This window comes from Sceloporus occidentalis, unplaced genomic scaffold, assembly GCF_023333645.1.
Source record: "Sceloporus occidentalis isolate IW3139 unplaced genomic scaffold, rSceOcc1.0.p SCAF_37, whole genome shotgun sequence".
In the NCBI taxonomy this organism is placed as follows: domain Eukaryota; kingdom Metazoa; phylum Chordata; class Lepidosauria; order Squamata; family Phrynosomatidae; genus Sceloporus; species Sceloporus occidentalis.
Window position 1 is genome coordinate 8,620,812 of NW_028317017.1, and position 27,800 is coordinate 8,648,611.

The window sequence follows — 27,800 nt, forward strand, 5'->3', positions numbered from 1 at the left end:
TTTTATCAATGTCCACCTATAGTTTTTTTTTCTTTAATATTTGTTATTTGTTTTACACTGAAAACAGGACCAGGACAAGTACCAGTTTGGAAAGACAAAGATCTTCTTCCGTGCTGGGCAAGTAGCATACTTGGAGAAAATAAGAGCCGACAAGCTGAGGGTGGCCTGTATTCGGATTCAGAAGACTATACGTGGTTGGCTTTTGAGGAAGAAGTACCTCTGCATGAGGAATGCCGCTATAGCCATTCAGAGATATGTCAGGGGTTACCAGGCACGATGGTGAGTGACCCCAGATACTGAGGTGGAGCGGAAATGGTCTTTATCATATGAAAGCCATCCAAGCTGATTTAAACTTACAGCTTGTCAAACAATATTTTTGAAATGTGTAACTTCTGAATGTATTTACCCATTTTCTCATCCCAGCTATGCCAAGTTTCTACGCAGAACCAGGGCAGCAATCGTTATACAGAAGTTTCAGAGGATGTACGTGGTTCGGCAGAAGTACCAACGTATGCAGTCTGTTACCTTGGCTCTCCAGTCATACCTGCGTGGCTACGCAGCTCGGAAAAGGTATCACGAGGTAAGGAAAGTCCTCCAATGTATTGCCTTGCGGTTCTCCATCTGTTGTGCGACACTTTGAATTGCCAAGGGCCAGCCAACTCTGATGCTGTAGTCTTACAGCTCTTGACCCACACATTGTCTAGTGTTACCCTGTCTTACTTTTTGTGAGGCACTTACTAGTTAAACATCATTGTAGAAAAATAAACTGTAACGCCAATCTGCCTAATACTGTAATAAAAATAATATATATTTTTGTGTGCAGAATATGTTAGCTTCATTATTTTGATTACAGTTAATGTCAGAATTTTGTGATTAAGTGCGATGCTTCCCCTCTCCTAGATGCTTAGGATACACAAGGCCACCATCATCCAGAAACATGTCCGTGGCTGGTTAGCGCGAGTCTCCTACAAGAAGAGCATGGAGGCCATTGTATACCTGCAGTGCTGTTACCGCAGGATGATGGCCAAGAGGGAGCTGAAGAAATTAAAGATCGAGGCGCGATCCGTGGAACGTTACAGGAAACTCAACATCGGCATGGAAAACAAGATCATGCAGCTGCAGCGTAGAATTGATGAACAGGTATCGTGGCTACATATGCTTCTACTAAACATCCGAGCGCATGAATCATTAAAGTACAATGTAGTGTCTAAACCACACTGAAATCATGTGTTAATATATGTTTGTGTAAGTTAAGTTATACTGTTTTTTTAATGTTATTCATTAGCATAAAGACAATAAATCTTTACTGGAGAGGTTGACGCACCTGGAGGTCACATATAATTCAGAGAAAGACAAGCTACGCAGTGAAGTTAATAAACTGCGCCAGTATGAAGAGGAGGCAAAGAGTGCCACCAACCGTGTGGTCAGCCTGCAAGAGGAGCTTGTCCGACTTAGGAAGGAGCTGCTTCAAACTCAGACGGAGAAAAAGAACTTTGAAGAACAGGCCAATAAGTACAGGACGGATATTGAGTTGGTAAGGGCTATTTTATATTTTACAAAATTATGTAACCGTTTTGTGCAAAGCTACAGATTGGTCAGAAATCCTGTCCTAGTGCCGTGATTGGGACGTTAGATAAATAAATGATTATGCTGTTAAAACTACAAATTGTTACTCTAATGGACAGTGAGTTAAAAAAAAATATTAAATACTGTGTGATGTAAAGATATGGTGAAGATTTTCTTTTGAAATTATAATTACAAGGTAAGCAGACACAAAGTGCTCCTTCTTCATATTAATTATCCTGTGGAAAGGGTGCAAATCACAGTTAATTAAAATGAAATGGGGTTGTTTGGTGTTTGATCCAAAGTTAGTCAACTGTCCCACTAAGCTAAAGTCTTGAACATTGAATTGAGCAAAAAAAGAATTGCTTGGTATATCTTATACATCTGGCTCTCATAATTAGAAATAAGGATGATAAAGAAACTAAATGGTTGCCAAAACCCAATGAATTGTGTCAAAAGCTGATTATATGAGTATTGTGGTATACATCTTTCATAACGTGTTCATGATACTATCACAAATTTTAGTACCTCGTATTTATTAAGCTCTTTGTGGGATGATCCAATGTTTCTATCAGTCCTTTCAAAGTCGAAATCTCTGACTTTTTTCCCCCCGCACTGAAATAAAAACTCCATTGACTAAATTCAACACAAGGTAGTTAAGTTTTGTAAAGAGACGATAGAAAGCAGATGTGTCTACATTGTTTATGGAATGGTTTTGCTATGAAACTAAGAGAGCTAACCTTTTCTGCTGGGGCATAGCTTGTTTCAGAACTCAAAAAGGAGAATGCATTGCTGAAGATCGAAAAGGAGGAACTAAATCAGTTAGTCCAGGACCAAGCAAAACGAATGACCGGTGCGTACCTCCTCCAGTTCTCATATTGTACAATAACACGAAGACCTCCAGTGACAAAACTCCGTCCCAGCAGTTTTTTCTCTTCTTCCATTTTATTCCTTCATTAATAAATGGAGTTTAAATGGTGTCTTATATCGTTGCTCAAATGTGTTTGCTGTGTTCTTTGTAGAGGCAATGGAGAAGAAGCTATTGGAAGAAACCAAACAATTGGAGTTGGAGCTTAATGATGAAAGGTTGAGGTATCAGAATCTTCTCAATGAGTTCAGCCGTTTGGAGGAACGTTATGATGATCTGAAGGATGATATGAACACAATGGTGTGTTCCCTTGCTGTTTATTTGGAGGTTTGAAAGTTGTAATAGTCGGTGGAGTAGCTGTCTAATCCTTTGGTAACTTCTGGTTTTGCAGAGCCTTCCAAAACCAGGACATAAGCGGACGGACTCCACACATAGCAGCAATGAATCAGAGTACACTTTCAGCTCCGAAGTCACAGAATCAGAAGACTTTCCTTATAGAAATGAAGTGAGTGTCCAAATGCAAACATAGCCCTCTTTTTGCTGATTTTAGGGATATTATGCACAAATCCTTAATTTATCATGCATATCACAGATTGGTGCCCATTATACCCATTATTCCCCAGTATACCTAGTCCGCTCAAATTACAGGACTAAAAACGACATGCCAATTTTCTAAGATTTTTTTTGGGGTGTGAGCAGCTACTTTTCAAGCTAATTATTATTGTTATAAAGCTCTTGTGAAGGAGTTATGCTATAATAATTGTAATAATATTAGCTGGCTAGTTTTAAGAACACCTAGAAAACTAGAATTAAGAGATAAGAAGCAGTATGGTTATTATTTCATATCTATAGAAAGCTAAAGCGAAAAAAGCCTCCAGAGCAGATAGTTGAGGTGCATCATTAAAATATCCCCCAAATTAAGCTGGAACATGAGCAATGTCAGCACAACATTTTTCATGTTCTTTCAATATGAAGTTTTAAAGTGGTAGGACACGATTACTTAGGTGCTATAGTTTATTATGGATGAAAAGTGATTCTGGTACTAATTTTGGAAATTTTTTTCATAGCAATAAATGGAGAGTAACTTAGCTTGCAATGGTTAGAAGACCAGTGTGTTTGATTGCTGTTTCCATAATTATTTAGACATTGAATGTGTTACTGGTTCCTCTTTCGGCTGACACCACCGTATTGGTCCTTTGATGGTTTAATAGTATTGTTCTTGCCTTGTGTGACAGGAGCCAGCTGACAGGAAAGCTCCGCTGGACATGTCTCTGTTCCTGAAGCTTCAGAAACGTGTAAAAGAATTGGAGCAAGAGAAGCAAATTCTACAGGATGACCTGGACAAAAAGGAAGAACAAATTATACGGGCTAAGAGTAAGGTATGTATAGAAAAGTATGGTAAGATATAAAATAAACATATGCATATATGTACAATATAAATGTATTAAAACACAAATTGAAAAGAGAGAGTGTGTGCTGACTTTTTTTTTTAATAAGAGCAGATTTCAGTTGTTCCTGGTGGGAAACGAATTAAAGAACTGTTTTGCTTAGTGAATCTTTTAATGCATTATTTCTTTTTGTGTTTTTTATTTCTTTCCTTTAAATTAGGAGGAGGCCAAGTCACCAGCGAGAGGTACAGAATTCGAGTATGAATCACTCAAGGTAAAGAAAAAACTGTTCAAGAATAAAATAGCATTCTTCATGATTGTGAATATATTGTCACCAATTGCAAGAAAATATATACACTGAAAAAAATAAATATATATATATATATATATATATATATATATATATTACTCCATATATGTAATCACACCTGTATGTCTGTTCTGCAGTATAGGATGTATTTACTATTATTTAAAATTAATAATTATTATTATTATTATTACCCTTACACAGCCAATTGATGCTTCTGTGGTTGCTGCACATGTCATGCTAATCTAGGGTACAAAACCTTCATTATTTGTGGTGGTTTTCTAGTTACCACAAATAACAATATGATAGGCACCAGATATCATATCCATGCCCTGTAATACAAAGTTACAGAACATGCAGCTCAGCGTATTCCCTTTGCTTAGTTTAAGACTAAACTAGTGGAGTATATTAGAAAAAAAAATAGTTAAGAAAGTCACCCTGTTCTATCCAAAGCGCCAGGAGCTTGAGTCTGAGAACAAGAAGTTGAAGAATGAGTTGAATGAACTGCGGCGAGCAATCACAGAGAAGCCCTCTCCAAATGCTGCAGGCCCAGGGTCACCGGTCTATAAAGTCCTCTTAGAACAAATGACCTCAGTCAGCGAGGAACTTGAAGTACGCAAGGAAGAAGTCCTCATTTTGAGATCTCAGCTGGTGAGCCAGATGGAAGCCATTCCTCGCAAGGTGAGCACATATACTTTATATCTGATCCGATTAGCAGTAGACTTAAAATATGCTCAACATGATCTTGTAATACAACTTTTATATGGAGTAACGAAAGCTTGTTTTGTTGTTTTTTTAAGATAGCAGCTTCTAGATATTTTTAGGTGGTCGGTAAATGTATGGGTTTACTCATTAAGGTCCAACTCTGATAAGTTATTCTTATTCAAGAAGGGATGATCTGGTCCCTTCGTGTCTGTAAAGAAATCTCAGCGTTATCTATGCATTATGAAGGTGCAGCACAGACCTTGTTGGTCCTTCATAATGCAAAGTTAAATGGATACTCCAGCATCATATGTACTTTAATCTGTATGATGGCCGAGTATCACCTGTATATTTTTATGAGCGTCTGTGGATTCTCACAGGCAGCTCCCACACAAATGTGCATTAAAGCGAGGATTTTAATGGGAGTGATTTCCAGCCAGCGGTTGACTATTTCTAGCAACCAAAACGGGTGGAGGTAGAGGCAGTGGTGCGATGGAGCTGCAGCATCTTCAGGATATAAGTGGGATTTCTTTTGTGCCGTAAAGAATGCATGTTAATCTAGTTATTAAGTACTTTCATCGTTGATGAGTCTTTGTGGGGTATTAGACTGGCTATGTAGGATATAAGGCAAAACATTTCATCTCATCTATACCTAACAGTCTGGTGTATAAACCCCACTATGTAGCTGAAACCTTCATTGTCAAATATTAGAAACTATATTTGATCCTTTATCTTATTTTTTGACTTTGTTTTCTTTTTGTTCGCGCACCATATTTATCCTAATGAAGGATGATAAGGTAACAATTGATGCTGTCGCTTTTCGCATGCGGCCCTTTTTTCTGTCGCTTTCTCTGCGCAAAGCGATTTCCACTCAGGATAAATTGTGAGCAGAAGCGCATGGCTGCATAACTTACGCATTTATTGCTAGAAAGCCCTGCTATCTTGTCTGATGTCAAGTCACTATCAATGTTAAGTCACTTTGATGCTTCTATAACTCCTTTTGGTGCGCTTGCAGTGTTCCTAAAGACCATCAGACACTTGCTTACAGCTTTAACATGCATTGTTCGCTGATGTCATTGATATCAATCCTGCTGTTTGTTGCTTGATGTGTCTCGTTATTCATGTACACATGTAATTAACTAATGTAAAACTAACCATTGAACATTAATTACACTATAGTGTCCATCAGAACACAGGACTAGCAAAAAAGTCAATTAGTGCAGAAAAGTGTTGCTCTCAGTAGACGGAGGGCTTCATGCCAAACAGAATGTTAGGATCGACATCTGCAATGGCCCAGATCACGTAAACGCAGGATATTTCACTGAACGACAAGTTATCTCAGACACAAGGGACGTCTGTCCCATTTTCAGAAGTTCAGTATACTGCCCTGTTGGGCTTTCGACATTAGATATTTCACAAGTTGTTTATTCTTGTAAGATGTGTCCCCTGCGGATTAGACTCCTTAAGTGTTATCCTTTTATAATGATTGCAGAGTGCTTTGTACAGTCACTGTATACCTATTGCATACCATATAGTTTATTAGTAGTACCCTCTGGATAGAGGCATGAATGTGGGCAATCGTTATGATTAACCAACGTGCCTATTGATTTATTCAGTTTTATGAAGTCTCCTTTTTAACCTGTGTATTTAGCCATAAGCCTGTTCGGTGCCGTCCTGTTTTAGACCAGTAAACTTTACAGCGATACCTCAGGCCGTGTTCTGTAAAGTATGTGTATCGGAGCTGAAGAAGACACTAATGACAACTAACTAACTTGTTCTTTCCCCAGGACACGATGACTGACACCCTGCCCCTCTCTGAAGACGTACAGAAGATGAAAGATAAAAAAGAAATAGCTCAGGCATATACTGGAATGAAAGAAACCAACAAGTATGTGTTTATGTTAAATAGCTCTTTCTACTGTTTATTGTAGTGGGTTATTATCTCTTGAAAGGATCTGTTATCAACAAGATTGCAATTGCAGGGTTGAAGATGGGACCCTGGTGGCACAGTGCCACATTAGTCTGCTTAACAGGCTGACGTATTATGTCTAGAACCCACGGCATTGAGGTGCCATTTTTGGGAACCGTCTTGAACCTTTCTCCTGTGGTTTTGATGACTAGTTTTTGAGGCATTTACACACATACGCAATTCTCAAAGATATTAGGACTGGCCTCCATTCATGTGCAGTATGAGCGTGAATTGGGTGCTGACATTATTATTATTGTTTTATATAGCACCATCATATGCCCCAGCACTGTACAACAGGTAGCCAGGACATAACAAGTAGGACATAACAATTAGACTTACAGAAACAGGTGAGGAGGGCCCTGCTCAAACCAGCTTACAATCTAGAGGGTCTGTGATTTAATAGGTTTCGTTCACTGCCATGTTTAACTTATTACTTGTGTTTTTGTTCTTCGGTTACAGCAAATGTACATCCTATTAATTACATAAATATACTTTCTTTTGATGAGTTATCCTTCCTTTGACATTTTTATAAATCCATCTGTATTTTTGCTTCCCCCTCCTCCCGTTTCTTCCTTTCTGTAACTTTCTTTAAAAGAATCCTACCTCAAGACTACCATATGCTGAATGAGGACGGAGAGCTCTGGCTGGTGTATGAAGGGTTAAAACAGGCCAACAGGTTACCCGAATTCTCACGCTGTGGCGTTTGCAATTTACTAACCATGCCATGAGCTTACAAGGGCACTAATTACATGGTCTGGGGTGTTTTCTGCAACTATTATGAGGATGGCATTTTTTTCTCTTCTATCCTAAAAATGTTTTAATGTAACTTTTTAACAGGTATCGGCTTTAAATGCTCGCAATGCCGATAGTTTGAAAACTACTTATTACATTACATTATGTTTATTTATAAAGCGCCGGCAGATTCCGCAGCGCTGTTACAGTCAGTAGAACAATTTAGAAACGCATACAATAACACATACAATAACACATTCAATAACAAACTGGTGCAAAGGAGAAGAGGGCCCTGTTCTTGCGAGCTTACAATCTACTTATGGGAAGCTTCCCAGGATTCTCAGCCATTCAGCCTAGCATTGCAACTATATACATTTATACACTGATGTAATGTTTACATCCTACTCTTTTCCACTGTATTTCAGCTAATATCTTGCGCTGGGCTATGGGTGTTTGTCATTTGATAGAGATCCGTGTGATGGATTCCATTTGTGAAGCCATAGGGTGTGCGTTACACCTGTTCTTTGCTTTGCTATATACACGCTGCATCCTGAAGGTTTAGCAAGTCCCGCACTGTTGGCGAGAGATGCCACCATGGTGGAGGTGCCATATTTGCCTTGGCTCTGTCCATATGTGCATGTTAAGTATCTCTCTTTGCTGTTTCTTTGCAGGGTTCTAGAGGCTCAACTACAAACGCAGAGAAGGAGCTTTGAGAACGAAGTGGAAGCTCTCCGGGGAGAAGTCCAGGGTCTCAAAGAAGAGAACAACCGACAGCAGCAGCTTCTAGCCCAGAACCTGCAGCTTCCTCCCGAGGCCCGTATCGAGGCCAGTTTACAGCATGAAATCACCCGGCTGACTAACGAAAACTTGGTATGTATCCCAAAAATATACTTTCCTTTGGCGTGCGTTATGACCCAAAGCTTTGTACCAGACCCCCGTCTCCGTTATGATTCACATGATCGTCCTTGTGTTTTGTTCCATGATCACAAAATAATTCATAACCTCACACCAATACCTAATTTAATGATTGATGGAAACCTGAGCTATGGAAGTTTGTAGCAGATTATATACAGTAAAGTAAGAATAGGTTAAACACAATTAGCTTTTTTTTGCATTATATTGGCTTCTTAAGATGTGCCAATGTAGAATATTCACTGCCTTAGTTCTGGGCCTTAGTTCTCGATGCTTCTCAGGTTAAAAGGGATTACTAAATTTTGACAAGAACCATTGTTGAGAGATAAAGTTATTTGTGTAAATTTTACCCAAGCCTATTTAAATTAAACAAAATACATTTGCTGTTGTTGTCCAAAGAGGGAGAACATCCACTTTGCCTGTTTTTCCAGTTTTTTGAGGAGTTATATGCAGATGACCCCATGAAGTATCAGTCGTACCGGATTTCACTTTACAGACGGATCATTGTATGTAAATCACGCCCCTGCGTGTTCGCTTGTCCCGTGTATGTTGCTGAGAACTAACTGAGAATCACAATGGCTGGCTTTTTGTTCGTAAACTTGTGACACAGCCGTGTTCGTTACTCCACGCTTTGTCCGTCATCCCACCACGTCTTGTTAGTCTTTTGATGATCTTTGCTTACTAACCTAAACTCTCAACACTGACAGTTACTACATCATAGCAGACTAAGAAGGATTTTCTAAAGGTGCCAATGCGTGGCTTACTTTAGACCAGTGCCAATAGCCTTTAGCATCATCTCCTGGTAGACCAACTATGATTGCATCTCTTCACTTAGTACAAGTGTAGCTTGGGAGCTGTTTTCCAACCAGAGTCCAGAACGGTCTTCCCAAATCTTATGCAGTAGAAAACTCAATCAATTACATCTTCTAAGCCTTCGAGAGAGCAGTTTTACAAGAAACCGGTGTCTACAAGCAAAATGAAGATACTGCTTGTAGTAAATCCTACTCACGACGCAGAGAAGGCAAGAGTAACTTTCCCCAAAATGAAGACTTTAGTATTCCAATATTTACTTGGGTTCTGATGTCTGTGAAACATGAAAACCCAAAAAAGAAAACTAAAGCCTTCAGTACTCCTGTATGATAGATGATATAAGCTACGATTCTGGCACTTTTTTTCAAGGATTCTGACGCTTTGGATTGTCTTATTATAAAAAGCGGTATCTGTAGGTCCAGGAAGGTTTATGCTACATGATGATCTTCGGCTATATTTGATTTTGTCAGAAGCCATGCTCTTTTGGGACTGCTTTCTTGACGATTGTTGAAGATTGTCTGTGTTGTACTACTGGCAACATTTTGATTCCAGCTCTAGAGTCCTGTAAAAAATATTAGTGTGCATTTTACAACACAGGCGCCAAGGAGTCATTCGCTGATCAGTGAATTTGCTGTGCGTTGAACTATTTCAGTTCCTGGACTGTATTTTACATATATACCATTTTTTAGAGCAGAGCAAATAAATTTGCATGCGCATTGTCCTTCTATATCTTTCTAAAAATATGTATTACTATAAAGAAAGAAACCAGATCAGAGTTGTTTTACTAAAAACCTTTAGACCTATAATATATTGTGAGCGAAATTTTGTAGTCCATGCTTTAGTTTACATTACTTAACCAGCAATCATATCCAGGGGATTTTAATTTGCTTAAAATACTTAAAATATAATATGAACATAAAATTCTTGCACTTCAGTGTCCGTCCATTTAATTTACTAGCCCATTTGTATGTTTCGTATGTCAGCCAACTGGATTTTTATTCTGTACTATCTCCTCTAGGAGGCTAGTTCTTCGTTATTTTCCTTTAATACGAGTTTGCCTGTTTCATAACTATGATATTTAAACAATACACACTTCGGTTGATGGCCACTTGGTGGCGCTACTACACAGCTTTCGTTCCAACTCCTATACTAACCATGCGTGTCTGTAAAGGTACGATATATATGTTTTTTTTCTATATATTTTATGAAGGGGATCTTTTTTTCATACATTTAGGATCTGATGGAGCAACTTGAAAAGCAAGATAAGACTGTCAGAAAACTGAAGAAGCAACTGAAAGTGTTTGCCAAGAAAATAGGAGAGCTTGAAGGTATTTTTATTTTTTTTATTTTTATTTTAATACATAAATCTTACAAAAAACATATAAAAGACAATAACTTACAATACAATAGCAGCATAAGATATTGGATATTACTGATCATCTATAGGTCTCTTTGTGTATAGAGGTATAAATACCTTCAACTGCTTGAAGGTATTTAAGACTTGTTATATGAACTTTAGTAAGGCTATCATTATTTTCATGTTCAGTTTCAATTTGTTTTAAGATTGAACCTTTTTATGTAGACAATTTGCGTTTATAGGTTAATTATCCAATACCATTAGCCGTGTCTGATTGCTTGCATTGCTAATCACTGCTTGTTAAGTTCCCTTGTTATGTTATTAAACCTTACTGAAGTCCATTTAAATGCGTAGGCACATCTGATATCAAACATCTGATAACAAGGCTAATTCACTCTCCAAGGGCTTATATATAGATATAGATCTTGTTATGCATCTTATTGATGTGCCTGGCTTATGGAAAATCAATTAAAGGGCTGCTTCAGCCGTATTTGCATGTTATATGCATATTGTAGTGATTTGAAATAGACATTAATACATTTACTGCATGCAGTTCTTTAGATAATGTAGTTGGAAAACAAGACTTCCGTCTCATTTAACTCCTCCCCCAGCCTTTTCTACGAAAAGCATGAATTATACAGATGTACACTTCCTGTACGCGCTTAGTAAATCTCATTCTACTCGGAGAGACTAATCTGCTATTAAAATCAATGGGAGTAGCAATGGCCAGACGCTATGTATGCGGTCCAAACACTGATGTTCTACTAGCTTGCAATGATGGCTATTAATCCCGTTGATTGGAGTGGGAGTTCAGATGCCATAGACTTCAATATGAGTGCAACAGAGTATTTCTAGTATATTTTAACATAAGAACCCTGTAAATGTAAGTGTATTTGACATGCCTTTCACAGTGGTAATATAACCGTGAATACACAGTTCCAACATGATGTCCTTTGATGAGAATAGAATGCACATCTAATAATACTTTTCTGTTAGAAAGGCTTACGATGTATTTTGTTGATTAGGATTCCGGCTGTTACGTTTTATTATTGTATAACATCTATCTTGCCATATATCCAGGTAGCTGAAAAGTCACGCCAGGAATTATTAGGTTAACTGTTTCCCCCTCATTATTATAGTGGGTCAAGTTGAGAATGTGTCTCCTGGGCAAATAGTGGATGAGCCAATTCGTCCTGTTAATATTCCACGCAAAGAAAAGGACTTCCAAGGAATGCTAGAGTACAAAAAGGATGATGAGCCAAAGCTGGTCAAGAATCTTATTTTAGGCAAGTATTCTTTATCCATCAGGTAGATATATATATATATATATATATATATATATATATATATATATATATATATATATATATACATACACACACACACACACACAATTATAGGTGGGTATCTCATGGTTACAGGTATCTGGATCTTTGATATACTGTGGTCATCTTAGAAATGAAAGCAGCCGGGGATCCTCTCAGCTTTCATATCATCTAGAATCTGAAAAGTGCCTGCTACTTACTAAAACGATGGAGGGGACAAGGGTTAAAACAGACTTTTAACCTTCTGTAGTTCTTTAACATGGGGGTAGTCTAACGTGTGTTACTGCTCCACCAATGATGACTGCGTATTAAAGGACTTTGTAATTACATCAATATGCATTATTTATTTGTAAATTAAAATGTAAAGTTAAATGTAAACATTGACATCTTACATAAAAATAAGAAAGACTGTTTTAGTGAAAAAGCTGATGGTCCAAAGATGAATTCCGCTTTGCATTTGCATGTATGCATACCAAAAAAAAATGTCATTTAAAGGTGACACCCAACTCTCCTATGAATTAAACTGGATATGATGTCCCTTCAAGACATTACTTGTATTTTAATGACATTGTACCAACTGTAATTGTCGTCATGTTATTGCCCTTTGTAGAGCTGAAGCCCCGTGGAGTGGCTGTAAACCTTATCCCAGGATTACCAGCATACATCTTGTTTATGTGCGTGCGCCACGCTGATTATCTTAATGATGATCAGAAAGTGCGTTCCCTCCTCACATCAACTATCAATGGCATCAAAAAGATCTTGAAGGTGAGAAATTCGGTATCATAACTCGCTGTTAGAATTCGTCATCTTGCGTGTAACGTCATAAACGTCACGCTTTAATTGTCAGCATCATCTTTCAAAAGTGTAGGTACTACATTTCTTTTTTAAGTGGTGCTAATTGATTTGACATTGAATTTAGTTAGTCCCATGGATAAACCATCTGCAAATTTTTTTATTTTTTTTTTAATTATACAAAAAAAACCCAGATCCTTTTCAAAAGATAAAAATGTATTTTATAGGTCTTTGCATTGTTGTTTATTGCATGCAGAGAATGTATGCTTAATATTCCATGTTCTGTGCTGGTTGGATCTAACTGGGGGCACTGGGATCTAGAGCCGGACACGGTCATAAGAATGTTACGGTGCTGGTGGCACAGGGCCAAAAGGTGAATTCATACGGGCGGCTCCTGAAGGTGGTAGACTTCATGCATGGTGACTTCTTTTCCACTGCCGAACAATAGACATCCTTAAGCTGTACACTCCTGTCAGAATACTTGAGTTTGCTGTTCTTCACCAGAGTTAACCTCTTGCTTCATCAGAAAAGCAGGATTGGACCCTTGGCCCTGTTAAGGTTAAGCCAAACCCTTGGGATTAAAACGTTTCTATTATGCTTTGATTGCGAGTGTTCCCTTTGGTTATCTGTCACCCAGACTGAAGTTTTTAATCATTATTTTTGCTTGCTTCTTTCTCTTCAGAAAAGAGGGGATGATTTTGAAACAGTGTCTTTCTGGCTTTCTAACACTTGCCGATTCCTGCATTGCCTGAAACAATACAGCGGTGAAGAGGTACATTGAACCCCTGGGAAAAATGTGTTCTTCAGGAAATTGTTGACTGTATGGATGCTATTGCATGATTTCATATAATATCTTAAAGGAAAATAATCGTATATTTAGTCCAATTCATATTCAACATGGATGTCAATAAACGGACCAAAACAATGTGTAACAAGACAACAACATAAAGAGCCATACTGGGGCAAAGTGATCAAATTGGATCAGTTGGACTGCTCCCCATTAAATGTGTCTGTTTTGTACCATGTTGGTCACCAGGAGACCAGAACAATTAACCCTTTTATTCTCTGGGGATTTTGTTTGCCAGAAATTCTTTTATCAAGTGTTGGGAGGAAGTATGTTGCTGTCCCTAGTCCTATCTTTACAGTCAGAGAAGAGGAATACCTTCAAAACCTGTTACATAAGATGGCTTAGACCACTTGCCAGCATTTGTTCTGCAAATCCCACCTTTACAGTGATGAACAATACATTTAGCCAAACACTTCATCAGTTCCCATGGTTATTGATACACATTTAGTACTTTACATAAAGACCCATATTTATAATGAGCAGTCATAATTCTATTCTGTCGGAGCATTCAGGTTCCGAGTAGTAAATCTGCTTCATTAGTCTAAGCATCTCGGGATATAAATCTGACAAACGTTATCCTTTGCTCCTGCCAGCACTTCCATCTTTAATTCTGTACGGTTATATGGCTTCTCCCCCTTGACCCACAAACTTTCAGCATTGCTTTCTTTTCTCCCACAACTAGATAGGGAAACCTTTTCTATTAATATGCAGTAATTGTTTTGTTACGACTTCCAGCATATCTCAATTCACCTCTTGAATTGAAAAATATTATTATTTATTGGTTTTTAATGGGACCATCAAATTCCTCGGTGTGATTATGTTCTTTTATGTCCTCTGGACATTTATTTTAAACCAATAGTTATTTTCCAAATTATTAAAGACTGGACAAGAACCTTAAGAATTAATAAGTTTTCATTGCTAAATCATGAACCTGAGTATGTTCTCTGGAGCAGGTGCCATTAGGACCTCATTGGGTGCATTTTGGTATTAAAAAAAACAACTCTTTATGATATTTTTGATGATATGGCTTTTTTTTTTTGTCCATGTTCCTAAACCTAACCACTACTGTCTTATAGTCCTACTTTATACTCTTAGAGCTACAATCCAACCAAAGTTGAACATTAGGTGTTGGGTAACTTCAGGCTGCTATAATGAAATCCACCATAAGAGATCCAACTCTTTGTCCTGTATAATGAAGTGCACATGGATAGAATTGCCTGTAATGCTATGGTTGAGCGGTGGATCAAGCCAACCATAACACAGCCTTGTACTGCTAAACTACACATTGAAACATTATGATCCTTTCCTCGTTGGTTCTATAGATTTCCACCGGGAAATTGTGAAAACGTTTGTATCTGTTTTAGTTAACTCTCCAACAAAGCCATTTATATAATGTGCTATAAAATAATTTAATTATTTAATTCTTATTTTGGGTTATTTGTGAAAAGGTCAGAATGGTCAGTTGTGTTATTTCAAGTGGTTACGCTGTCTGACAGTCTGAAGAAGAATGATATTGTTAATGTGTGTGTATGTTTTCATTCTCCTCTGCAGAGTTTTATGAAGCACAACTCACCGCGGCAGAATGAGCATTGCCTCACTAACTTTGACCTGGCTGAATATAGACAAGTGTTGAGTGACCTGGCCATTCAGATATACCAGCAACTTGTTCGAGTGTTAGAGAACATCTTACAGCCGATGATTGGTGAGCATATTTTTTATGAGGATTGAGATCTGCACGCAGGTTTTTAAAATAGGAATATATGTGGTGATTTATCTGTGTTTTACTTCTTTGTACTTCATTGTACACAAACAGCTGATAATGGCAGTCTAAGGGAGACTATTACTAAGTAATTATGATTATATAGGTAATAAATAGAGAGTAAATCTGACCATGTGGATGATTATTAGGCTTCTCAATATGCCTTTTTATCATATAAGTTAAGCTTGTAGATAATGTGCCTGTCATGGATTTGCTGCTAAATGATTAACAAATGGAAAGTCTGGCTGCATTTTAGGTTTTGCACATGGTATTCGTTGTTACGTTCTGCTGCTCTTGCATTGGTAAACTCATTGCCCTCTGTTCTTGTCCTCTTTTGTTGGAACAGTTTCAGGAATGCTGGAGCATGAAACTATTCAGGGTGTCTCTGGGGTGAAGCCCACAGGTCTGCGGAAGAGGACCTCGAGTATAGCTGACGAAGGAACTTACACGTTGGACTCCATCGTCAGACAGCTGAACACTTTCCATTCTATAATGTGCCAGCACGGGACGGATCCAGAGCTAATCAAGCAAGTGGTAAAGCAAATGTTCTACATCATTGGTGCCGTGACACTGAACAACCTGCTTCTCAGAAAGGACATGTGTTCATGGAGCAAGGGGATGCAGATAAGGTAAGACTGGTATCCCGCTGAGCACATATCTTCCAGGGTCTCATTTCACAAACGGAGCTTGGTAGAAATCCCTCATGACAAAAGTATGAAATTCTATTCAGAAGGGATAGAAATAATGTTCAAACAGTATTATAATGTGTGTGGAGGGGGTGTTAAAAAAAAAATATGTTATAATGGGTCCAACAGAATGAAAAGGAATCCCTGATAGAGATGACAGCATTGTGCTATATAGACCCATCTGACATTTTACTGTCCAAAGGTACAATGTGAGCCAGCTTGAGGAGTGGCTGCGTGACAAGAACCTGATGAATAGTGGAGCTAAGGAGACCCTGGAGCCGTTAATTCAGGCAGCTCAGTTACTCCAGGTGAAAAAGAAGACCGATGAGGATGCGGAAGCCATCTGCTCCATGTGTAACGCCCTCACTATGGCACAGGTAACTAATTCAAGGTCCTCCTGGTTTCCTATGACACGTGATAACCAAAGTCACTCCTCTTTGGTAGTCAGACATTTCTAACAATATAGAATGTGTTTTTCTTGTGTTTAGCAAATAGTTTAACCATTGTGTTGCCATAGCAGTCCTTGAGACAATTGTACAGTGATATTATGTAATATTATGTGTACGAAAATATGTAATTTAGAAATCCCCAGTTTAGAAAAGCCAAGTAGCTCTGGCACCCAGTATAGGCTACTACTTACTCGATAAAGACTAAAATATTATTGTGTGAATATGAAACATTAACAATTATACATTGTCTATCCCTGCAGATTGTCAAGGTTTTAAATTTGTATACTCCTGTAAATGAGTTTGAAGAGAGGGTCTTGGTATCATTTATACGTAACATACAGGTACGTACTGTGCAAAAGCTATTGTTTTCTAAATTAAACTTTTATATGTACAATTTATGTGCAATCTACATATATGTACAACCACATCTATTGGATAAATATAGTTATATGGGGGTCATTTAAGAAAATCATTTAATGTCCATAACGTTTTACTATTTGTTTTTGTCTTGGGGAAAAATATTTCCGGGTTTATTTTGGTATGTGATGCATGATTTGCCCTAAACTAGGTGTCTATATGAATAGCTTAATTTGTCATGAAATAAATATAGGTTTCCCTAGATAAAGTGTAAGCTGTTTGTAAGGTTGTAACTATAGCAAAAATTCAATTGGTCAGTTCTCCCATGGGGAAGAATGAGTGCTTAAACGGTTAAGACAGCTGTTTTAGTATTAAGTACATATTTCTGAAAACCATAATTTGTTCCACTGCTGAAAACCAATACATTGGTTAAACCAGCCATTTAACAGGGGGAAAACCCGCACATCTTTGCTAACATCTGTCAATCACACACTGCCAATGTTATACAGAGGGAAAAAAAAGTAGTCTCCTATTGTCTCACTTCCCCCTCAATCGCCGACTAGATTGTAAGCTCACAAGAGCAGGGCCCTCTTCTCCTTTGCACCAGTTTGTAATTCTATGTGTTTCTAAATTGTTCTTCTGACTGTAACAGCGCTGCGGAATCTGCAATAAATGTAATGTAATGTAGCCTTTACTCTTCAATTTTCCTTCTTGTATTTCAGATGCGTTTAAGAGACCGGAAAGACTCCCCGCAGCTGCTAATGGATGCTAAGCACATCTTCCCTGTCACCTTCCCATTTAACCCATCATCTCTTGCTCTAGAAACAATCCAGATCCCCGGCAGTCTCGGCCTCGGATTCCTCTCTCGTGTCTAAGTACAGCTGTACTGCCCCATTTGGATGTTCCGTCCATCCGACATAAGCTTCGATGCTACATGTTCCAAACCCCTGAGTAACACTGGAAGCATTTTGGAATCCATAAATGCACCATTAGACGATAAGCAAGCGTCTCGATAGCTCACACACTCCGTACAAGAGACCAAGCTAAAGATGGTGTTCGATATTGTTCAATGAAGCGGTTTATATGAGTTATATTGTCTTGACCCATCAATGATTTTATAAGTCCTTTACCATGTACTTACTGAGGAAGGGACAGCATTCTATCACTGTCAGGGCAAGAGGCGATATGTGTTTTATTGGGGAAAAATACCATTTACTCAAAGCTAGAAGAAAATAAGAAGAAGTTGTGTAGAATAATGTAGCTGTCAGTCTGTTTTATCAGTGTGCTTAACCGGACACACTTGTGCCAACAGCCCAACAGAAATCTTTATTTATCACAGTTTGAAGAAGAAAAAGCTATAAAAGTATTGAGTAATAAAGTCAGCTAGTATGTATTGTAGATGTATGTTTGTTAGCATTGTGGTTTCCTATGCATATTAAATTGCTGCTCTGTAATGTGCTCTTCTAATGTTCCAATATTATGGTATTAGGCACTACAAAATAAACTATTCATCTCTTTATTATCCGGTATGTTTACAGTCCAATGTGATCTGTTATCAGCGTAAGCCCCATGAAATGGAAGAATACGTAAACCTGGAAAGATTAATAGGCACTTTAAGCACATATAGAAAACTAAAAACAAAAAAAAAAAGCCTTAATGAACAAAATATATCCTTTAACATGCGCGTGCCGGATGAAGTGGGAATTTCATAGTCTACTTCTCTGGACCTTTAAATGGTTTAGGTTCTTTATACACATTGTTGTCATTTTATGTCTTGTTTCAGAGTTTTGGGGGGTTTTGTTGTTTCAGTTTGTTTAACGTATACTGTGTTCTTGTTGTGTTTCATTTTGTGTTGATGAACAACCTTATTTATTCAGACCAATAACATAAATGAGATATCAGGGAGATTTTACATATGTTAAACACTACTGATTGCCTGGTTGCTAAAAATTACCTTTTTAATGCTACATCTCTGGAGAGAGGTAGATTGCACGTGGCAAATGCTTGCAGATATCGTATTGCAAAGAGTGACTATACAGTTTAAATTCTCACTATATCAGTGCTTTGGAGTCCTGTTTTAACAAGTTGGGCTAAGGTGTTGCAGAAGCTCCCCTGATGTCGGCAATACTAGCCCAATGCTGCCCTATTTGGGTTTTGTTTGCCCTTAAAACTACTACCCCCCCCAAAGAAAATACTGAAGAATTTAAATTAAGTGAACTCAAGGCATATGTGATCAAATAGCTCAGAAATAGGGCCCTGACGAACAGATGATGCCTATTTTAAGCAATGTGGCCTGAATTCAATGGAAATTATGTGATTGACAACTACTTTAGTATAATATAGCCCAAATTTAACATTCTGTTTCTTATGCTTGATTTATGACAATCACTTTTGAAAAACAGGTCAGTTTCTTGTATTAGTATTTTTTGTGTCTTGGCTGTGATAAATAGATGTCTCTGGTCTCTAACATGCTTTAGTTTTTTTACTAAATACATGGTAGGTGGGTACCTTCATTAACCACTCCACGGCTTACCATTGCCCTCAATGATGAGTAATATAGGACTGTTTATTATTCCCTATTTGATATAATATAGACTATAAATGTCTCAAGTTCTGTATACTTCCAGAAGCGCTTCACATATCCTCTGTAATATTAGCATTTTAAGAACGGTGCCGTTTTCTAACATTTTATTCTTTAACTGGGCCATGTTAGGTAGTGATAACTTTTTATTGGCCTTTAACCTCAGTTTGTCCGGTAGCTTGCCGTAATAGTCAGTAAGCTACCCTGTATGCCCATTTATGTTAAGGTGGACCTGCCACACATAAAACAAGACAATACAATAAATACACGATACAAAAAAATATACAAAAATGCTGAGCTATTCGGCAAATAGCTTTTTAAGAAATGGTAGCGCTAAATCTAATATTTCACAGCAGCAAAACACAATTATTTACAAATTCACGGCCATTGTAAGGGAGTAAAATTCCATAGTTTGGAAATTAATTTTTAACTTGGAAGTAAATGAGATCTCCAGGACTGAAAACTTGGTAAGAGCTCGTATAAAACTAGTCTCTGTCTTCTGTGTTACATATAAAGTCTGACTTTAAGACAAAATTGTAGTTCTATATTATTTTAAGAAACAGAGATATGATTTGCTATTAAACTCTTGCAGTGCTACTAGGAATATAATGCGTTTACAACCAATTTGCTTTCTTAATACATTCTATAAATGTATCAAAAGGCTGAACTCCCCATAAATATTACCTGGTTATCCCCAGTCATCTACATTCTATGAGAAGCACATAGTTGCTGGTACGTACATTTGGTGTCAGTAGCAGATTAGTCTTTCTAAGTATCTCAAATGCGTCCAAGACAGGTGCATTAGAGTAATATTACCCACCGTTCACCCCCCAATACCATCTTGCATAAGGGGTACATCTCTGTTGTGTAGTGTTTGGTCACACCGGTTTTCATGGTGATTGCTCCACATGCAACTGTAAATATGACCCATTGTTCCCATAGAAGCCAAACCGGAATGGTATAAGAACCCTTATTAACTGTAATAACAGGCTGCCTATGGGCACTAATGTGCAGAGAATTGACATATAGGCTATGTGCCTTTGGGAAACATTAGAGCATTGTGTTGGTCCTTGATATGAAATCGCATACAGTTGATGGGTATCTTGGGTCTGTGCACTCACTTGAGAATGCTTTCAATTACCTAGAATGTTTTATAAGTGCACTTCTTAAACCGCATGCACATATTCTTATCAAGTGATCTAGTAAGAGTATTTATTAAATGCACACTGTGCATGCAATATATTCCCCTTATGGCTCTTCTATCCAGTCTTCGTTCGCATCGGTGTTTCCCATTCTATACTGACCTAGCTAAGCAGAGCAGAAATCGATTGTTATACGATGTCACCCTTGAGTAGTTGAAATCCAAACAGTTCCATCTAAACACTAGTTCCTAATGTTGTGCGTAGCAAATATCTGCATCATAACCGCTGTAACTAATTAGTTCTCACAATTGCAGTTTGTTTCAATAAAATAAATACAAGATGCTACTGATTGCGGCTTTTATTGTTTGTTTTTGTTATGTTCGATTTATTAGAAATGTTTATTTTGCTTCATTGATGCCAAACAGAATGGTTCCACGGCGAAATGTAATGAATTCAAAGGCAAACAAAGAGAGAGAGAGAGAAGTTATTCGTCTTCTCGGGCATGTTTGAGGATAACAATGCAGCTCAACACTCGGAAATGCTGGAAAGAAAACATTGATGTAGCACCATACCAGTGTGTGAGCGTACTACATTGTATTGTATGTATGTATGAGATCTATAAATTCAAGTGTAGGGGACATTAAAAAAAAAAAAAAAAAAAGGTATTATAGATTTCAGTGTCCCCAGTATGCAACTGCTTCCTTCCCTCCTGAACTTAAGGAGTGCTAGATGGTCTTGATCGTCTCAGAAGTGGGCAACCACTGCAGTAATTGAACCAAAATGCCAGCCCACCTCCGTATCAGGCAAGCCGGATCTTCAGGGATCCAGCTCCACTGTGTAATGCTCATTACTACATGCATTACCGTCCATCCACACGTATGGTTTTTGTGATACGGACATATCATTAAAAAAAAATCCTATTGGCGCACAAACAAAAAAGTGCAGTACACAAGCAAAGTAAAAAAAATGCCTTCCATGCCATAGCTCTATGGATGGAATTATACAATCATTTCACAGTGAAGAAGAAAAAAGTGTTGATTGAGGGGTTCAGGTGACCCTCTGCACTCCCCATGTGCAATGATAACTTAGTTTATCCAAATCACCAAATCCAGTGAAGCATACCCAGGCTCAGAGGAACCCAGTGCTTCCCTCTGTCACAAGTACTAGCCAAAACACAAATGTGCTGCTGAACCGCAAGGTGTTAATAAGGATTCAGAAAATGTAATATTTACATAGCAACATAGGTTCAACCGTTCTACCTAGCCTTCCTGATTTTGATCCAAAAGAAGGCCACTAAGGGCAAAAAATGATTGACTTCAAAAGGTTATCAGATTTCTCATTGGATCAAGAAGCTCTAAATTTTAATGTTTATTGTTTATAGTCCTGTATTGCTTTTCTGAAGAAAAAAAAAAAATTCCAGACCCTTTTTGAAGGCACCCATTGTATTTGATAGCACATAACCACGTTATTATTAGTCATCTCTAGCTATTGTCGTTGTTAATAATAATAATAATGCGTGTATATTGACAAGCCTAAGGAGTCAAAACCAGTGATGTGATACAATGATACTGTTAATTGGCTTAATTGCAATTTGCGTTGACTGAATGTCACGAAGCGTTTGATCAGCTTCACATCTTGTAGACACCGATGCGTTTATGATGGCTGTTCACGTTGTGATATTTTAATGCTCATAGCTAATGCTTTTCATTTGTGTTTCATAGATAAGAAAAGCAAGCAAGTATATACATTTTTCTTGTTGATTTTCTCAGCAGGCATGTTTTGCTGTATAAAGCCTCACAGATCACGGTTAAAGAAGATACAGTTTTCTTTAGCTGAATGTACTGAAAAGCTTAAGCTTGATTATCTTGTCAAGCTGGAAAATCTAGGTTAGCTTGATTGAGTTTAGGTTAGCTGGAAAGATGTCACTAAGAATTTGTCTTCTACATACCTTTTTAAAGTCATATTAGAATAAGCCAAGCAGCAGAGCCCCTTTATCAGCTTTTCGCTTGTAGCAAACTTACCCCAAAACAGAAATTGCTAGAGCAGGGTAAAGAAAGGGCATTTATTCTGATATTGGTTCGTTGTCTGGTGTCTTTTTTTTTTTGATGAGCTTTTGTCATTGGTGTCTTTGGGGTGTATGGTGAATTTGCCAGATCTGTTAAGAGGCATCTTTTTTAGAATGTGGTGATGGCCCCAAGTGTGATGGCACATTGCCACACCCCACACCACCCAATCTACATGCTCACCTCATCATCATCCATCATCATCGCATATCACGGATATTTGATCAAATACATTGGCTTAGGAATAACTGAGATATTTACAGTATATTGTCACTAATTAAATATTCTTTATGACGTTTAATGTAAAACACCAGATATTTTTTAGGAACGAGTTACCTTTTGGCATTTAAGTGGGAGTACTAACCAGGGACATATGAATTAATCTGATGAATGTCCCCTAACAGCAGGGATATTGAGAGGAGGTATGCAGTAATGTACAATGATTTTGCTCCTGTAGGTCAAATTATGTTATTTACTACTTATGTCCTGTCTACCCATTGTACAGCGCTACAGACTATGATAGCGTTCTATAATACAATAATAGTAATAATAATTACATCACATCATATGATATCCGAAAGCAATTACTACATGCTTCCTAGGGCCGGGCCCTGTGAATATATAGTGCATGCCATAATGCCAAGCGGGCCAGCCATATGGTGGCAGCGAAATATGTAATACCGATTGGCCAGAGTTTTCTACATAGAAAATACTTTGACTGACTGTCCAGTTGTTATGACTGTAGGCTGTACTGTAGCGCCTTTTGGTGTCACCCAACTGGTAGCTGAGACAGTCAGATTTCTATATTTGTATTATTTTTGTGCAGCAATGATCACTTTTAGTGGTGCTCGGCCTGTTGTAAGGCGACACCCGCATTCCTGGCGCTGCCGCTTTAAGCAGGTGCGCTGCTGACTGTACAGTCACCTTAGTCGGCGCGCGCCACACCCGCTCAGGTGCCGCGGGAAAGAGGCGCGCGCACGGCGCACCTCCTCAAGGGATAATGCTGGTGCGCGTGCACGGCGCTCCGTGGCTTCAGGCTCCGGGAAGGGAGACGTGAACGCGCACCGGGGCACTCAACCAGACGACATAAGCAGGGGTAACCACCGACGGACCGGGAACACAGCCCCTTCCCCATCTCACTGGTCTCCATGGCGTTAGCTGAGCTGTACACACAGGTAAAACTTTTCCTCCTACCCCCTGCCTCTCACCGCTGGTGTGCAGTATCTATGCCACTGGAGATACAGTCTACCCGTCACTTTACCATACGAACTTTTCTGTCAGGGCAAGCTGGCCTACCCTTGCCTGGGAATTTATGTTTTTAGGAGGACTTCAGTAACTTTGGCCACCGTGAGTAGGGATCAGTGCGGTAAAGCATGCAGCTGCTGCAGCACCTCTTGGGTCCTGCACCATTTACCACATTTACTATCAGAGGTAGCAGTTAGTGACAATGTTGCTGTTTGGTTCTGCACCTGGGACTGCTGGGTTTCATTGTGTCACTTTATAATGTCTATATGGGGGAACCTCAGCCAGTAGCTCACCAGTTATTGCTGACTGAACAACAACTCCCATGACCCTCAGAAATGAAATCTAAAAGAGGCTGAAAAGCATTACATATGCAGAACATCGCCAGTTGTCTTCTCCAGTGCCATAACCTACAAATGGTCTCCAAAGGATTGTTCTCCAGTGTCAACCTTCCATTGCCATGAATTCCTATCAGCATTTGCCTGTACACAGGCAGGATGGGAGTCATAGGAGTTGGGGTTCAGCAAGCAGCAGACATGCCCAGCCCAGTTAAGATGTTACCCGCATGTCAGAGGTGCCAATATATTTTCTGTTGCTCCAGCTTGTGGCTTTTTTTTTTTTTTTTTTAGGAATGAATGGATCACAGGAAAGTAGCTTGTTCTTGATGTTGAGCATTCATTTATATATGTGGCATTTAAGTAGTTACTTTCTCTTCAACGACAATGTTATTATTATAATACTTTATTTATAAAGCGCCGACAGATTCCGCGGCACTGTACAAAGAACAATGGACAGGGTGTACATAAAAGTCATTACCATAGCTACGAATGGAATGCCCCTGCTGATTGCCATACTTGAGAACTCTCCGGGTTTGACCCGGAGATTGCCGGGTGAGCACTTCTTCTCCGGTTCAAGACCCGAATCGTCACGGGAGCGGGGTCTTGACACATCCTGCTCCCCGCCCATTTTTCCTTTAAACGCCCCGACGTCCGCGGGAACTCCCAGTAACGTCAGCAGGACCGCCCACTGATGTCAGCGGGCCTGCACACCTACATCTGCAGGCCCACCCACCGAGGTCACGGGCTTGCGTGTATCCAGCAGTCTGCCACACAATAGGGGACATGTTCTGCCGCAAGAGTGGTAACTGCTTTTTGTTTTTATTCATATTTTATAAAACGTTGCCACATGTTGGGGTTGTGACAGTTTTTTATGCTTTAAGGCAGGGTCGGGGGGCCTTTTTTTCCCTCCAAGGGCCATTTGGATATTTATAACATCATTTGCGGGCCATACAAAATTATCAACTTAAAAATTAGCCTACATTGTATATTTATCCCACCAGACAGCCCTCCCTTTAGTATTGATTTATGTGATGCACCTTGCTAGCCCCCCTTGTGAGTTAATGCCCCATTGCCCCCACACCCTTGTATTGCCCCAAACCTGATCCACATTGTATATCTATCCCACCACCCAGCCCCCCTTTGGTATTGATTTATGTGATGCCCCAGCCGGTATCCCCTTGTGAATTAATGCCCCACACCCTTGTGTATTGCCCCCAGCCAGACCCATATTGTGTATTTATGCTAACCAGCCAGTCTCCCCTTTAGTATCGGGTCAGCCCTGGCACCTAGTTTTTATCCACAGCACCTGCCTAGCACCCAGACTGGAAGTATAGGACTTGCCATCTTTGCCCCCCAACAGCCTCCCTGTGGCATCTTTGCCTCAAACAGCCTCCCTGTCCCATGCTTTCCCCCCACTTACACACTCATGCTATCCCCCCACTTACACACTCATACTATCACACATATTCATCCATTCACAAGTATTAATTCTCTCATCCACAGATACTCATTCACATATACTCATTCACTCAATCACACATACTCATTCATACACCCTCCTGAACTCGTCCATACACCCGTCTTTGCTGCTAGTATGCTTCCGCTGCTTCCCTCCGTGTTGCTCACACTCTGCGCAAATATCTTCTGTTTGACCTCCCAGGGGAAGCAGGATTGCACCAGGGCCATGTGATGTAACCTAACGTGATGTGCCGCCGCTGGGTTCCAGCATCCCCTTGGCGGTACAAGAGACGTTCCTCACACAGTGGGCAGCTGGCCCCTGCGGAAGAGGTCACAGTTGGGACCCCCTGTGCAGGTGGTTGCTGCCGCTTTGTCCCACGGTCCAGACCAAACGATAAGGCGGTGTGCCGAATGTTCCCCACCCCTGCTTTAAGGCTTTCGTTTTTTTGTTTTTTTTACTTTGTAATATTCAAACATACCGGGGTCAGTATAGTAAAAACTTATGTACTGTGCTGTGAAAAATCCATAGAAGTTCAACAACAGATGCGCATACCTGCGGGAGTGCAGCCAGACGTCAGTGGGCTTTCCAGCTGACATGGCCGGGCACTCCCCCATTTAAGGGGGAAATGGGCAGGCAGCGGGGCATCAGGACCCTGCTCCTGCAACCCAGAATATTTAAGTGTCACTCCGGAGAAACGTTCCCATGTTTGCAGATGTGAAAGAAAGTCATTGACATCCATCTGACTGGAAATGGTTACAAAGCCATTTGTAAGGCTCTGGGACTTCTCCAAGACAGAATCGACTGCTCATCCAGGGGTTTCACAAAACAACCCAAACTATCACGTAAAGAAACACAGGAGTCACTTGACTTTCGGGATAATATTCTGTGGACTGATGGGCATTTCTGGGAACTCTCCAGCTCACTATGTGGAAACAACAGGAGAGGAGTTGCAGCACTCCCCACTTCCCCTCCAATAATGCCATGTGGCCCCGCGATGTCAGCAGGACTGCACATCGATGTATATTGGTATACATCACTTTGGCAATCATGAGCTAAGAGCATTTTTAATTTGGGTTATAAAGACCTATATATGATATTTAAAAACCCTTTCAAATTCTGCATTGGTTACTTATCTTCTCTGTTGATTGTAAGCTGTAGCACACGTGGATTGGCACAGGTTTATCCATATTAAAGGGCACTTCTGGTCTGCAGAATACGGGCAAAAATACCATGAGCCACCAGCAATTCCACAAAGCCACCGGCAGACTACTGACAGTTTCATGGCAAACATGCTTTATGTTCAGCAGTAACTGAATTGATAGACTTTTGTTGCCAGGATTTTATATTGAAGCCATAAAACAGCAGAAGGGCTTGCAATATTTATATTGCTAATAAGGTATCCAGCAGATGTTCCCTCGCTTCCTTCAAATAGAGTTGCGCCCGGCGTATATCGGCTCAGATCAATTCCTCCCCAGCACGCTTCATGCTGCAGAAAGAGCTTCTGCAAAACGACCCAAAGGTATAGTTTTCCCTGATGGGTGGAAAAATGCTAAAGAATGAACGCTTTTTATATGTCCGTAGATCTGTCTGTCTGTGTGTCCTTCCATCTTTGCTGTAACGTAGAACTAGTATTTAGGAAAATCTTGTTTTCTCATCCGTATGAAGTTTCCCGGGCTGAAGGATTTGTGTTTAGTTACTGTTTGCGTTGGCATTTGGAGGCAGCTTGCTAGGTGTATGATCTCATTGAAGGAACTTCCTGAAATAGTCACAAGATCTTTCACTCTCTATTATAGCAGCTAATGAAAGTGATTATCAGACACAAAGAATATCAGCGCTACTTCCTATTATTCAGTATATAAAAATCCCCACTGTGTAGCAGCTTCAAACAAACCAGAGCTAAGAAGTCTATTCTCTTGGTGACCTTCTGCTGTCCTACTTCTAAAGGGCAAGTTAGACCTGGCCAAGTGCAGCGATATAAGTTTGGGGTCACAAAGGTTTTGAAAGAAAAGCACATTTTATCCATTAAAATAACATGAAATGGATCAGAAATACAGCATAGGTGTTGTTAATGTTGTAAATGACATCTGATTTATAATGGAAAATATTCATAGGTGTACAGAGGTCCTTTATCACTCCCATCACTCCTGTGTTC

General features: G+C 39.3%; 2 protein-coding genes across 2 annotated transcripts in view; both read left to right on the forward strand.

Moving 5' to 3' along the window:
- LOC149297801 (unconventional myosin-Va-like) overlaps window positions 1-17,698 on the forward strand; it is a 48,677-nt gene extending 30,979 nt beyond the window's left edge. Inside the window, exons 19-40 of the mRNA XM_089488237.1 lie at window positions 68-279; window positions 424-580; window positions 901-1,140; window positions 1,286-1,534; window positions 2,323-2,416; window positions 2,586-2,731; window positions 2,823-2,936; window positions 3,667-3,810; window positions 4,040-4,093; window positions 4,580-4,807; window positions 6,616-6,716; window positions 8,201-8,399; window positions 8,873-8,947; window positions 10,486-10,579; window positions 11,748-11,894; window positions 12,544-12,698; window positions 13,408-13,497; window positions 15,124-15,274; window positions 15,678-15,960; window positions 16,220-16,394; window positions 16,727-16,807; window positions 17,546-17,698. Of these exons, the coding sequence (XP_089344363.1) occupies window positions 68-279; window positions 424-580; window positions 901-1,140; window positions 1,286-1,534; window positions 2,323-2,416; window positions 2,586-2,731; window positions 2,823-2,936; window positions 3,667-3,810; window positions 4,040-4,093; window positions 4,580-4,807; window positions 6,616-6,716; window positions 8,201-8,399; window positions 8,873-8,947; window positions 10,486-10,579; window positions 11,748-11,894; window positions 12,544-12,698; window positions 13,408-13,497; window positions 15,124-15,274; window positions 15,678-15,960; window positions 16,220-16,394; window positions 16,727-16,807; window positions 17,546-17,698 (3,342 nt within the window). The remainder of the gene's footprint in view (window positions 1-67; window positions 280-423; window positions 581-900; window positions 1,141-1,285; window positions 1,535-2,322; window positions 2,417-2,585; window positions 2,732-2,822; window positions 2,937-3,666; window positions 3,811-4,039; window positions 4,094-4,579; window positions 4,808-6,615; window positions 6,717-8,200; window positions 8,400-8,872; window positions 8,948-10,485; window positions 10,580-11,747; window positions 11,895-12,543; window positions 12,699-13,407; window positions 13,498-15,123; window positions 15,275-15,677; window positions 15,961-16,219; window positions 16,395-16,726; window positions 16,808-17,545) is intronic.
- Window positions 17,699-23,757: 6,059 nt separating this feature from the next.
- LOC149297802 (unconventional myosin-Vc-like) overlaps window positions 23,758-27,800 on the forward strand; it is a 50,723-nt gene continuing 46,680 nt past the window's right edge. Inside the window, exon 1 of the mRNA XM_089488238.1 lies at window positions 23,758-23,784. Coding sequence (XP_089344364.1) covers window positions 23,758-23,784 — 27 coding nt within the window. The remainder of the gene's footprint in view (window positions 23,785-27,800) is intronic.